This window comes from Suillus paluster (genome assembly GCF_016628075.1).
Source record: "Suillus paluster strain FC165 chromosome Unknown EDB91scaffold_6, whole genome shotgun sequence".
In the NCBI taxonomy this organism is placed as follows: Eukaryota; Fungi; Basidiomycota; class Agaricomycetes; order Boletales; family Suillaceae; genus Suillus; species Suillus paluster.
In genome coordinates this window covers 164,849-178,885 of record NW_024537566.1, presented here as the reverse complement: position 1 = coordinate 178,885, position 14,037 = coordinate 164,849, and the positions used below count along the sequence as shown (strand labels likewise).

General features: G+C 50.4%; 1 protein-coding gene across 1 annotated transcript; it reads right to left on the bottom strand.

Annotated features, from left to right (window-relative positions):
* Nucleotides 1-1,621: 1,621 nt before the first annotated feature.
* On the bottom strand, nucleotides 1,622-14,004 carry EDB91DRAFT_1333892 (uncharacterized protein). The gene is made up of 23 exons (XM_041325439.1): nucleotides 13,764-14,004; nucleotides 13,441-13,715; nucleotides 13,113-13,391; nucleotides 12,936-13,063; nucleotides 12,717-12,889; nucleotides 12,520-12,669; nucleotides 12,365-12,473; nucleotides 12,168-12,311; nucleotides 11,898-12,120; nucleotides 11,731-11,846; nucleotides 11,118-11,582; nucleotides 9,258-11,063; nucleotides 8,089-9,107; nucleotides 7,869-7,943; nucleotides 6,187-7,800; nucleotides 5,988-6,085; nucleotides 5,145-5,931; nucleotides 5,083-5,112; nucleotides 4,793-5,056; nucleotides 3,296-4,755; nucleotides 3,180-3,262; nucleotides 1,869-3,126; nucleotides 1,622-1,812 (listed from the first exon to the last, which is right to left on the bottom strand). Exons 1-22 carry the CDS (start codon nucleotides 13,953-13,955, stop codon nucleotides 1,886-1,888), a joined length of 10,731 nt encoding a protein of 3,576 aa, XP_041181681.1. The 5' UTR covers nucleotides 13,956-14,004; the 3' UTR covers nucleotides 1,622-1,812; nucleotides 1,869-1,885.
* Nucleotides 14,005-14,037: the final 33 nt, after the last annotated feature.

The window sequence follows — 14,037 nt, the reverse complement described above, 5'->3', positions numbered from 1 at the left end:
CCTCATCTGTTCACCTACAACCAGCACCACCTTCAGTCTCTCTTCACCCCATCTTCTTAACACACTCGAGGCCTGCTTATCGTGTGCCGTGGACGAGGGTGAGGAATGGATGGAGACTCTGGCGTGGACGGCAAAGTGAGGTACGTTTTTTCTTTATTGCACTTGTGTTTATGTGTTTCTCCATGTATCGCTTGCCACCGTTGGGTGATGGGATATCGGTCATATTTCTTTTCTTGTTTGTGTCATCACCTTTTTGCCTGCGAGGCGGTACGCCCTTCGTACCCCACCTCCTTGCATGCGTTCCAAGTCATTCTATATCAACATGCTTGACAACGAGAGTGCGAGCGTGGACGTCTCTCCCGTCCCCACAGGTGTCTGTTGAATTTTCTAGTGCTGCGGTGCAGGATGTTACGGAAATTTCTTACGTTTTTATCCTTATGTATCACGTGCCCTCGTTCTTAATCTGATTCTTGTCATCCTCCTGCTCATCTACGCTGCATATGTTTCGAACTCCCTGCGCCTCCAGCAGCGACCTCACGTTCTTGCTCACACAGGACTGGGCGTTTGTGGAGACGGAGGGTTGGAGGTCGGACGCATTTGGAAGCTGGGTTTCTACTGGTTCAGGTTCCTGTTCCGGGAGTGGTGATCCTGTCTATGGGGTGGAAGACAGTAGGTTTCATGATTCTATCTTATTATTTGCTTCTTGTAGCTGACCCCACGACTGAACAGACCGCTGGGTGCACGCACATGACCATTGGGCCGATCCGCGCCGTATGCCACTTGAGATATGGAAAGCGTCGGGAGTGACAAAACGGAAGAGGTGGGTACGGAGGGTGCATCTTGATCCGGGCTTAGTTGAGAGTGCGTAAGGAGTATGGTGTATAAGTCCGGCTGAGCACTATCGTCGCATGAACCTGTCAATCAAGAATTAGCACCCTCGTGGAATTTATCCATCCGACACATAAAACGCTCGCGCCTAGCCATCTTGCTACCAGGTGAGAGATTAGCCTGGTGAGAACCACTGAGCTGTTGTCCCCCATAATTGATCATGAGCCGCGGGCATAAGAGCCATATTGATTTACCAGGCGCCTTACTGTGACGAGCTATGGCTTCTATACCTTCTGCAAAGTCGACCCTCAACGAAGCTTCAACCACGGCGCAAGCCACAGGATCAAATTTGAAGCACAAATTTTGTGGACATGAGAAGGCTATACGGAGTTTCGACGATAACGTCCAGACTCCATATCGTAAGTAGTGCGGACGACACGATGCATAAACGGAACTGCGACACAGGGCATGTGCACAGTGCGCCGCGCGCAGTGCTGAGTGCATGTAATGAATCAAGGATCATCGATAATCCGTTGGAGCAGGTTGGCGGCCTAAGCACACAGTTACTCAAGTTGCATGCTGGAACCTAATGAAATGCCTTTCCAACGGTATAGGGATGCCAGAGCGCAAGCATGCTCTCGGGATGGCATGAAAAGGTGCGTCTGGTGTTTGCTGCCTAGATACACTTCTTGACCATTCATTTGCAGCTGATGAAAGTCGCTGGCACTGACTGTATTGTACAAGTAATCACTGATCGAAGAACTGTATGAACAAGCCTACCTTAAGCATACCTGGATATCTGTGTTTCAACCGATCGCGAGATTAAATCTCGAGTGTTTCGATTGAGATGGGAGTACTTCGCGTTCCTTCAACGTTCAAGTAACAAGTCCCAAGGGGTTCCAGATTCGACGACAAATAGATTTACAGAGAACGTCGTAGATATCAATATTACATCAAGGTCAGTGTTGGTACAGAATACAGTCGCTGTTGACCAGAACCAGAGTCAGGTAGGTCCCTGACAGAGAGGTGCTAAAACTTACCTAAAGAAACCTCGCACTCATGCGAGGAAATCCTCCTCAGTCAAAATACGGCCATTGAGCATCTTTCCGAGGTGAGTTGGCAGATATCCCATGCCTTTCCTTCTCATCCCGAACAACTCCTTCAGTGGAAGAAGCTGGGATCGCTTGAATGAACACGACGCTCTCGCAGCAGGACGATTCTCCTCCTTGATGAACCCGTCGCTGTCGGCGATTAAGTCCTCGTCCCCCAAATCCGGTGCGTTGAGCCCTAAGAAGTTGCAAGTGCGGAGATACATCTCATAATTGGAGAAATAGAGTTGACCCGCAAAAAGGTTGAGCTGGCAAATCAGCTGTTCTGATCTTGTTAACTGTGGCGTCGAAGGAATACAGTAGAGGCGAAGGTCATCGCATGCCTGCATCGTTTTTGTGGTGCGAGAAGTGTAGATGCACAGGTAAACTACATTGCTTCTGCGGATATCAGGTAGTAGTGTGTTCACTTCGTTCGGGCTCGCGACCACAAGTAATGGGGAGCGTCCAACGCCACTGAATATAACCCAATTGACGGGCCGCAGATAATCATCCGCCTTTTGAGCAGAGAGATTCCCCACCGTACGAGCAAAGTCACGGGTGACTAGAACATTCTGTGCCCATTGATCACGCTCCTGAAATACAGCAGTGGTGTTGACAAGGCTGGACAGCGCTCGAATAAACGCAGGAGACCCGAGGGGAATTCGGCCGGTCTCGATGAATCGACGGACGTCTGGATGTAGAACATGGGCTGCAGGTTTGACACTGGGTGGTCTTTCTACCCGATGCTCTCTCTCTCTTTCTACCTCGTGAACCACCTCCCTTTCTTGTTCCTCATCCATGCTTCGTGCCGATGCCGATACGACTCCGAGTTCCTCGCACTTCCTTTGAATGTCTGGATCGAAGAACTTGAATGGTTGTGGGGAACTGTGGGGTGCATACATAGCTTCTAGCGAACGTTCCTCTGGCTGCAACCAGGCATTCTTCAGGGTGGACGTGGAAGTAGAGGTACGTAGGAATTGAGCCCATGCGGAATGCCGTGCATTGAAATCCGAGCCTTGTTGAACCCAGTGGGATGCGCGCATCTGAATATCAAGACAGGTTTCCACCATCGCCCAGTGAAGGATATCTGCCACGTCGACATCGTCGCTATCAGCTTTCTGAGTTGCCGAACGAATGTTCCGGTCGACTTCAGTCGGAGCGAAGAACATCACTGAGTGCCCATTGCCCAGCTTCCGCATTCGCATGCATCCTGTGTCATCGGTTGTTACCAAAACTGATATGCATGAATTCTGAATTACGAACCTTGCGTCAGGCGGTCCTTCGTGACTTTGGGGCCAAGCGTGACAGCAGCTCGGAAACCGGAAGGCAGCTTGACATCTGTTCCTCTGGTATGGGCGTCGTCTAGATATATCACGCACTGATCAAGCTGCTGTGCAAAGGGGGATGACACAAGGGGTTCGACTGTCCCGTCCCGACTGACAACAACGAGTTCGTCGTCGTCATTCACGAAGACCGCAGCTTGGGCGTCGCGCTTGGCTCGAAGCCATGCTTCGGCCAACTCTTGATTCTTCAATTCCAGCATCTGCGCACCCACGTCCAGCAGGACACGGATCTCGGGGGTTTGTGCGATTAGGGCATTGATGAAGTCGTGCACATTGTGGCCGGGCGGTATGCATCTGTAGCAATCATTTTCCGGGCGCAGAAGAAACGCTAGGACTCGGGCATTCGTGCTGCGTTGGTAATCAAGGTCGTGCTGCACCATCGAGCTCGGTAGCAGATAGCGATTGTCGTTTGTACCAGAGAAGCCGGTTGTTAGATGTCGCTTCTCTTGAGCGAGATCCCATCCAGAGCAGGTGAGTTTCTTGGGGAACCCCCTGGCTTCCTTGGGAAAAACTACGCGAGACAGGTAGAAATCTATGACTGCCTTGTTGAATGCGAACAGTTGTTGAAGGTCGCGGAACTGCTCTGCGGATTCCGTATTGATTCCGTTAAGGTGCCGCAGACTTTCTGGGACGGACTGAAGTCCAAGCACCCATGATTCATACTCAAGAACGGGATTATCCTCCTTCAGCAGAAGCTCGAAGCATACCAGCAACTGCTCGTGGGTAAGACCAGCATAATAGTACGATATGCACGTGAGGGTGACAGCAACATCTGGATGGCCAAACTCTGCCCGCAGCGAGGGCATGTCTTTGGCACGGAACGGAACGGCCAACATCGTTCGCTTGGGTGCAAGACCATAGTCCACGCGCCAGCGACGTTCTTTGAGGGCATACACCAAGATACCACATGCCAGCAATCCACGCAAAACTAGAAGGCCGGGCCAGACGGTGGTGCCTCGATAGCGATCCTCCACTAAGCTGATACAGTCATTGGATATCTCTTCGATTGTGATGAACTGGCGGACAGCTTGTTTCATGCGGAGAGATGCTTGGTCGAAGCTGAGATTTTCAAGCGCGCCACTGGTAACATCTTGTGCGATCCATTGGACCAATTCTTCACCTGCTGTCGGATGGAGGACGCGAATGAAGGGGAATGCTCCGTGCTCGCGTGTAGATACTTCTGAGTAGGAGGGAAATTGGCTCACGAGTCGAGCTGCGTGCGTTGCGACAAGACTCAGCACTTGTTGTGTGGTCGTCCACCTTTCAGGGTGACCCTGAAGCGACCTTTGGAGACCGACAGTGTACACCAATTGGTAGCGAACGTGCAGAATTTCGTCGCTTTCGTCCAGGATGTCCCGTGTGTGACTTGCGAGCCACAGCTGAGCTTGTAGCATCTCTTTAGCGGCTACAGACCAAGGAAACAGCTGACGGCCAACAGCCATCAACTCGAATGACAAGATATGATCCGGTTGCACAACCAGAATGCCCTTAGTGTCCTATGCATTCCTGCATCAGGTCACGATACATTTGCACCTTCGATGAGTCGATGGAGAGAGCGCGAGAGAATGGGATATAGAAAATGCGCCTCTGCGCAAGGCCGCTTAGTCGTTCAACCAGGAGCTGGAACATCTGAGCAGACAACGACTTCAGCACGATTACTCGAACCACCTTGTGGCCGTCAGAAAGTGCGGCGGCTGCGAAGGGAACAATCACATAGGATTTCCCTTCGCCCATGTTCAGCTGGAGAGAAGTATTTCTTCCCGTGCATGGCGATATCATCTCCAGCGCAACCTTCACCTGGACAGGTCGTGCCAAGAACTGACTTTCAATCTGAGGACACTCATTATCGATAACTATTAACGAGTGATTTCGTTTTACAGCGTACCTGGATTAAAAGCCAATCGGGGTACAGCTCAGGATCAAATCCCTCGCATTCTTCATTCTCCAATTCCTTGAAGAACTCCACCCAGTTTTTATTAGCAGCAAAGACAAACAACCTTCGCGAGCGCTGCAGTTGGAGAAGTATCTGTGACAAGTGGACGAGAGCCGTACGCCATGCATTCCCCAAACAATTTCCTGATATAGATGCCATGTGAATGAAGAGGAAGTTTGGTGTGATTCGGGGCCACAACCCAGCATTATACAACGCGTTCTCGGCAGCAGAAGTAGGGGAAAGGGCGTCTACGATGCTTGCGAGCGAATGTCGGAATTGCTGGCTATGCAGAGAATGGTGCTCAAGCAGTACCTCGGTAGTATACGTCGTAGGATCTGGCGGGGCAACAAGCTTCTCCTCACAGAAAATTGACTTGCTCTGCTCCAGATCATTAGCGTAGTTACGGCGGAATTTGTTACTTCCTTCGTCGCGAAAGTTGTTGATCAGCTGTTGCAACCTCATTGTGACTCCAGGGTCTGGAGACACTAAATCTCTCCGATCGGCACTGGTTGGAAGTTTGGAAGACCGGAACATGCGTATAACAGGCGGATTCCTATCAAAGAGGCACTGGGCATCAACAGATGAGGTTGGTGATGCGACTTGAAAATCTGAGTGATCAAGGTGGGAATCAAGAATGTACTGCGAGGGCAGTTTCGACGGAGGATGGGGAGCGTGGAACCGTTCGAGAGTCCCCTGCAGGTCATCCAGGTGTTGCTTCAAATGACGGTTCCGCCAACAGCTGCGGAATAATGGATAAAGCTTCCCCGACAATTCATTGAGATTGTAGCAGATCACTCGCAGCGTATTAAGATCCGGAGGGTCTTCGCACGGCCAAGCGTCTCGAAGTTCCCTGAGAATGATTTGCCCTTCGGAGCGACACTTGTCTTCGAAAGCTGAATAACGACGTCTTCCCCAAAGCCTTTTCATTTTCCCCGGGCATTGCAGCTAGCTGTCGCTCCTGGCTGATCTCATAGTCTTTGGTACACGAACTCACGATATTGTCCAGTATCGCATCGGAAGGCCTGAAACCATCCGAGAGATCATAGGAGGCGAACTTTAGTGGTTCACCCAGGCTGCGAATTTCGGCAATTGTGGCGAAGGCTAGCAATGTTGGGACGAGCAAATGATCGTCCAACAAGCCATATGATAATGAAGCCAGGGTGAAAACCAGCTGAAACATGTCTTTCTTCGTAGCACTACGAAAGCGGTCGTACGCAGAAAGGAAGATGTCAGGATAAGTCGGCTGAAGCCAGTCTTTGGAGTATCGCAAGCTGAGCGATTCCCCCATGCCCTGAACATGTTTCCACTGGGTCAACAAACTGAGGAGATTTCGTTGCACCGGCAGCCTGCTTGGCCACTGGTGTACCATGAAGGCAGCGTGAAATGCTCTCTCTTCCGCATGTTTATCTGGTACATCGCGCGAAGCATAGATGACATCTGTGTTGCCGAGCGGAAGTGTAAGAGGGGATTGGTCAGGATAGACCGCCGATGCACGAATGGACGCGCGCTCGAGAAGGTGGCTGGTGAATGGTGGAAGATCAAAGCTAGGATGAATATTTGAAGACCCATCTGAAAAAGCTGACAACTGCATGCCGTAGTCCATGATAGATTTCGCGACTGGATGGAAACCATAGTGCTGTGCGAGTGGATCAAGGCACGACCATGACACTGTCTGCATCTTCCGAAGATGAGTGGGATACCAGATGCGCTTGGTTGACAGCGAATTAATCTCGCGCAAAAGATCTGTATCACGAGAGCGAAGCTTCATAAAAGACCGGCAAGCTGCAGAATGCAAGAGATGCAATGCCTCTTCTGTCCCCGTTCGACCCGTCAGGGGATCAGGGAGACAGCCGCTGGTAACAGCATGGAGGAGCGCCTGATAGAGCTTGCTCGTAAGACCCACATTCCCAGTGAGACAGCGTAAATCTGTATCAACCTTGTACAGGTGGTGTGTCACTCGGGTGCCTTCGGGAGTGATGGTAACACGGACGTGATGGCCGTTACTAGAGTATGAGATACGACCGTCTGGGACGATGACAGTGTGTGGATGCTCATCCGCAATTTGCGATTTCGGACGCAAGACGAGTTGATTGACCAAGCCCAACATCGTTCCAGTAGACTGAATGGCATCAACGACCATGTTGCGCATGTTGCGGGACTGCAGTTCCCCATCTTCGTCGATGAAGAATTCGAGACCATATCGAGGTAAATCAGCCTTCAGTGAGTAAGTGCTGCCCGAGGCTTTGTTATGCGTGACCATGATGTAGCGGGCGTCCTCCAGAGGACGCATCCTCTTGGAGATCATTTCCCATGTTTGGCTACGTATGTCAACAAGAGTGACACCTCCAGCATTCTGCAACGTCGAAGGGCCCGAAACGGCAAATCGTAGGACCCAATTTTCGGGCGAGGAGTTCCATACATTTTCTGCTGGCCGAATCTCTATTTCGCTCGTGCTCAAGTTGAGCCAGTGGGTATGGCCGACTATCAAAGTTGTCGGTAGGTCACCCATAAACTTTGGGCTCGGAATGAGTTGAAGGATAGGCGAGTCTTGTTTGATATGCTTCGCACGGATGATGAGATTGTTCGAGTCGCGGAGGGCGAACAACACCTTCAATAACAAGCAAGTGCGTTATATCAGCTGCTGGGTTCAGGATGATGACGATGAGGGCGACTAACCTGATGGTCGCAGACATTCCCGCGTGTGGCATACTCCATTCCAGGAATATCAGCTGGAACGATATCCAAAACTTGCTGTTATTAATGTCAGCGTGTACCAACGGATTCACAATTTCCAAAAGCTGACATCACCGAAAATCGATTGATAGGTAGGGTGTTGCACTATCATTGACGGAAGCCTGCCCAGCTGCTTCCCATCGACAAGCAAGCATCCGCTAACCAAATTGAAGTGGACATTCTGCGATGATTGAGAGCACGAATACGCAGTATGCGTCACAAGCCAACGAGAATTCGGAGCTGGCAGTGCCCTCCAAGGAGTTCCTGGTCTGTAGTTGCCCCAAATCTCCGCAATCGCGCAATCAAGACCCTCCCTGTGAAGTTCTGCGTATTGACGAACAGCGGGTTCCAGTGCGTAACAGCATCTCTTGTCTCGCTCTAGCAGTAGCTTGGAATGTTGTGGAAGATCACCTAGTTGGCTTGGGGTGTTGTCATAAATCATGACCGCACAATATGAATATATCTTGATGTCGTCGTTCGACGTCAGGAGCAGCGAAGCGTTAACGTCAACGTCAAAGTCAAATGTACTCCGACAGGTGGCTGCCATATCACGAACACGTCCTTGTAGCTCCCGACTGACAGTCTCATCATTGCTGGATTGCATTTTCTCTGAAAGCTGCCTCAGTAACGTAAAGGTCGCAGTTCGTATCCTTCGAAGGAGCGAATATCCGCGACTTTTGATGCTCTCTTCCTGAGTCGAGGACAAGACGCGGCATGCAAGCATGACGATAGTGCTGATCGTGACACCTTCCAACCAATTTCCTTCGACACTTGCCATCAAATACTCTAGCTCTCCCAGTAGTGCACCAATGAAGGGTACGCTGTTCAGCTCCTCGTGCCAAATAAGGTCGTCGTCGGACGAAGGTGGGCCAACCTGTGAAACAGCTTGTGCTAACAGTAGATGGACTTCTTCACGGCGAAAATTGAGTGTCCTATCACGGAGTTCACGTAGCACGTTCATCCATTGCAGCAGCGGTCCACTCCGCAAGGCTCCGAAGGCGATGAATTCGTGGATGGTGATGTCCTTGTGACAATCAGCCTGATTGGCTATAACCTCGTTCGATGTGTGGGACGTTCCTGCAAGGTACCGCTGCAAACCATCATATGGTCCCTTGGGAAGAAGAAAAGTGCACAACTTGGTACTAGAATGGCAGCGCAGCAGTACGTCGCCTGCCCATGAACCTGTAGTTGTATCAAAAGGCCGGAATATGAGTCCGTTGTGCACACAGACCCTGCCTTCTACTGTGGGAATGCGAGTGTTACTGTAATGGCACCTGGTGAAGGTTTTGGCCTCCGACGCCAAAGTTAGCCTTTGCTTTGCATGGCACGTACGGTATCGCTGCAAGGCATCATATCTTTGCAGTGTCGTGAAGTGATGGGTAGGCAAAATCGTTCCTGGAGTGCAGACGTCAACGAGGACATGGAATGTCACAGATCTCCACATGTCGAACGCGATGGGGCACGTTAACTCAAACACGACCACGATCGCCTCCTTTTCACGCGCTGGTAGCGGCCACTCGTGAACTGTAATCATCATGGATCGCATCTCCTTCTCCAGGCGACACTTTTGACAAACATTTGTCTTGTGGTACTCCCATCCGCGGGAATTGACTCCGTATTCGTGTGATAAGCTTGTTGTGCGCTTCTCTAGATCGGCGTATCTTTTATTGAGCGTCTGAAGCTCAGTTAACTTCTTCTTCCGCTCTTCATGAGCATCCGCCTCGATGGCCAGCTTCAGACGCTGCAGCTGGGATGACTGGTAAAAATATCGCACTGCAAACGTCTTGTCGTCTTTGGTAGACGAGAACGCCGACAGATGGCTGGAAGCCTGGCAATGACGAGCTTTCAGGTAGGCACGTAACTGCTTTAAACGGGCAAGGGCTGAAGATTGGTGGATTAGCAGATGCTCCCAAAGGGCCAATGGAATTTCAGGGCAATATTCTGCCAAGAGTGGGATTTGTCCAACAACAATCTTGTCCATGGCTACCCAAAGCTCGAAAAGAGTGAGAAGCATGATTGACAAATTCTCCGGGTTTCCCTTGTAAGCGATTAGCGCTCTCGAGGAGTACGCGGAGGCGCACGCCTCAATCGAGACGCATGCGAAATCGATGCTCTGAAATGAAACACGCGCTACCCAGTCGTCGATCCCTGATCTAACGACCGTCTCGAAATCTGTGAGGGCAAGAGACGGTTCTGTAGCATGAGTGGCTATCAGGAAGCCGGCATCAACACCCAGGAAATTGTCTATTGTCCCGCGCGGGGGGTGACTGGGATTGAGCGAGGCTGCGAGTTGAGGAGACGAATGCTGATTCTGCAAAGCTTGGTGAATGTACTCTCGGCTGGTGTTCAAGGAAAGATGAGTGTCTCGCAAAACTCGGAGGGTCTCGGGAGCCCAACGAGGCGAGGCCCGTTGCGCGTCTTGAACGGATCCCCATCTTCCCTCTAAAATACTCCTTACATTACTGGTGACCACATTGACCATCTGCGATAACTCCAGAGAAGCAGAGGAACCAAGCTTGAAAAGGCGGCGTGCAATTTTTGCGGACATGAAGTGTAGGATGTCGTTTGAAAAGTCATGGTCGAGGGCAAGGGTAGTCAGCCTCGCCATGGAGAATAGCATGAATGATTTATACGTCGTTCGCCCAAGAGCACTGCGCTCCAGAGTTGTTTGTAAGGCAACGCGGATTACAAGCCAAAGTGGAGAGCGCCTCCACGGCAATTTCGCGCTGTCCCACAGCACATCATCTCCGATGCGCTTGCGGATGTGAGGAACATCAGCAATGCTCCCAAGGCCACGCAATATACCGGTCAGTAGTTCTGTGATATATCGAGGATGAGTTGTGTCCCTCTCTTCGAGCACAGTGGATCCGGCTTTCCTCCTCGTCGCTGCCGCATCAAGGACATCTTGATCCATGCGAACAAGAAAATTCGCCAGCTCGGCGGGAAAGGTAGCACTGTCGATGTTCGTATCCGGGACTGTGATAGCAGGTCCAGGATACAAACAAATCAGCTTTCCCTTTGCGCTCATCACTGCGGTGGGGTCGGGAGAGACCTCGAAAGATTCGAATATGGTCTCGGATTCGAGTTTTCTCATGACCACCGCGGCGTTTTGTGCGCGAATCATGTATACAAGGACATCTGCAAGTTGATACTCACTGTCAGCACGAAACAAAAGGGATGAAAACAGCACACCTTTGTTGTTCATAGCACTAATATGAGATTCGACTTCCTTTTCGGACAACGCGCTAAATCTGATTGAATCTTTCAGGTTCTGGAGCATCTTCAAGCTGCTCATCCAGAGCAGCCGCTTATCGGACGGTAGCTGGTCGCTGAAGACGAGAGCGGCATCCACTATCGCCTGAGATAAGGCAAGATCGTTCTCAAGGGAATGGTCGCTCCTTTGTGGTAACTTGAGTGGGCAAAAAACATGGTTGATGGTATATTCCAGACTAGATTGGTCAGTTAAATCACGTTCTACTCTTGAATGTTGACTCGGAGGCATGTTGGGATGAAACTGAAGAGTGCTGAGCCACTGACGGTGATATTCGGCCACTCTAATACATAAGCTAAGCGCTTGTCTTCGCAGTGGGATCCACACAAAGTGTGCCGATATCATTCGATCAAGCTGTACATTTACTTCAAATGAATGACTCAGATCTGAAAGACCGTGCATGTAAGTCGGCCTCCAGGCCTGAAAGTTTTATCCAATACGTGTGATCCCATTATCAAATACATCAACTTCTTCACGATTTGGCGCTCACTAGTTTCGAATATTTTCAGCTCCAACACTCCTCAATCAACCTACCATCCCTCTCCATCGCAGCCACATACTCCACAGCCTCAGCATTCGACATTCCTCCGAACCTCTCCACTGCACCTCGCACGGCTTCACGAACTGCAGTAGGCATTTTGTTTGAAGAACTATCATCGGAAATTAAAATTCATCACGCGCCACATATGGTCTAGACCTACCCTGAGATGATAAGGATGCCTCGTTGCTGCCCCAACATTGTCCAAATATCCTGTGCGTCCTTCTGCATCAGATCTTGGACATACGTCCGTTTAACACCTTCTGGTCCGTCACGAGAACACGCAACGCGGTAGTGGATTGTTTGTTCTTCCGCATAAGATTCCCATTCCGAGTGATAGTGTTGATCCTTGTGTGCAGAACGGCAACCAAAGTATAAGGTAGTATCTGGGGTCATCAAAGATCAGATGATGTACAAGGACGACAATACATACTGTTGTGTCCCCCGTGTATACGTTGTTCAATGACGGCACGCATAGGTGCAATGCCTGTTCCTGGACCAACGCACACGACTGGCGTGTTTGGATCCGTCGGAAGGGATATGAAGCCCTTTCTGAGACCGATGCGAAGGGTATCTCCTGGATAAGATATAAGTGCATGTTCAGGGACTGAGCTATCACACCATGCGGACCTGGCCTAAGACCTGATAAATAACTAGTACAGACGCCTTTCCTAGGAATTTTCAACTTTGTGCGATAGCGCACTATAGCAACACAGAGATGGATTTCGTGGGGATGGAGCTGAAGAAGCTCAGAGGTTGCAGTGAACGCGGTGACTTGAGCTCACCTCGATGGAACTAGCAATGGAGAACTCCCTTGGCCTCAGTGGGGGGAACAGGTCAAAGATATACTCTCTCGGTATCCTTGCTGACCGAAACTCGGTTAACACCTCCCATATCGTGCGTTTTACGCGTTGACAATAATCATACATTTCATCCTGCAAGCCGTCAACAAAGGAAACAAACATAAGGTAAGTCGACGCACCGCTCCTTCTATCGATACAAATTCATCTAGTTTTTCGCGTTCAAGCTCGTCGGTAGCGAAAAATCGCAGCAATTGGAAAAAAGAACGGCGGGGCACAGCATTAAAATCGAGATAGCGCGTGAAGAGGATTCGAAGAGAGACTATGCTCGGTAGATGATCGGGCAACGTTTGATCTGCCGGAGATTAGACGGGGCGCGCTAAGATACCGTTCAATCGTACCTAGCATTGTATGTCCTACTGCAAAAAGATCGTCGGCAATATTTGCCCAGCCCATGGTAACAAGGAAAGAGTCGACCTCTGATGCAGCTGCAGACGGATGAATCACAGCAACATCTCCAGGATTATATCTGTATTTCTGTGTAAGTAGCTGCGGATTCAGCGGGCAGAGACCCGTACTTGATATCATCTTCGAAGGAAAATTCGAAATGACGAACGTCCTGAAACCATTCTTCCGCAGTGATCCGTCTGTTGCATTTCACCGAAGCTGTATGGAACTTCTTGTCCTCATCCAGAGGATCTGGATTCAGGGAGGCATCAGACTCTAAATCACTCATGGATACCCGAGGTGGTGGTCGACCAGCCGGAATGTTATCTTGCTCGTGCGACAGTAGCGGGTAGAGCTGCAGGAGTACTCCCAGTAGATGTTCGACCCAAGGATCCAAGGCACCATCTACCCTGAAGTTTAATCAACCACATGAAGCGCAGATAACAAGATGACACCCACCCCAGGCGATGCTGTTCGTCTCCTTCCCCCCGAGAACAAATCTCATACCCTCCCAAACTCTGCATCCTTCTCGATAGCTTCTTCGCCGGCCAACAAAATTTCTCATAAGCCGTGTCTCCAAGGCCAAAAACGCAGAAATACATGTCCTCGAATAGGTCATTTGGGAGATCAGACCTCAGCAACATGTTCCACAACGAAGTCATGGCTCTGGGTTCAGCTCCCCAGCCGGTCGTCGAAACCACGAAGATGACCAGGTGCTCCGAAATCAATGCTTCCTGCACAGGGCCTGAACACCACGTTACAGTGATTGGGAAATTACCTACCGGTGGATACGCATCCATGCTCTGCACACGACAGTGAAAACGGACTCGTCGACATTCCCTGGCGATGCGATCGGCGGTCTCTTGAGCTGTGCCAGTTTCCGTAGCGTAGAGAATCAGAAGTTCGCAAGACTCAGATGAATGCTCATCAATATCATCTTCGCCCGTTCCACGGTCACCGTGTGAGGCAGACATGTTGGACGTTTGATGGACATGAAGGCAGATGACGAGAATACTATAGGGTGTTTGGGAAGAAGCTTGAAAGCCATAAGCCGAA

Coding starts and splice junctions, on each gene's coding strand:
- EDB91DRAFT_1333892 (XM_041325439.1), bottom strand. CDS start 13,955: ATGTCTGCCTCACACGGTGACCGTGGAACGGGCGAAGATGATATTGAT. Junction 12,312..12,364: donor TTTATCAGGTCTTAGGCCAG/GTCCGCATGGTG, acceptor TATCTTATCCAG/GAGATACCCTTCGCATCGGT. Junction 12,121..12,167: donor TATACACGGGGGACACAACA/GTATGTATTGTC, acceptor TGATGACCCCAG/ATACTACCTTATACTTTGGT.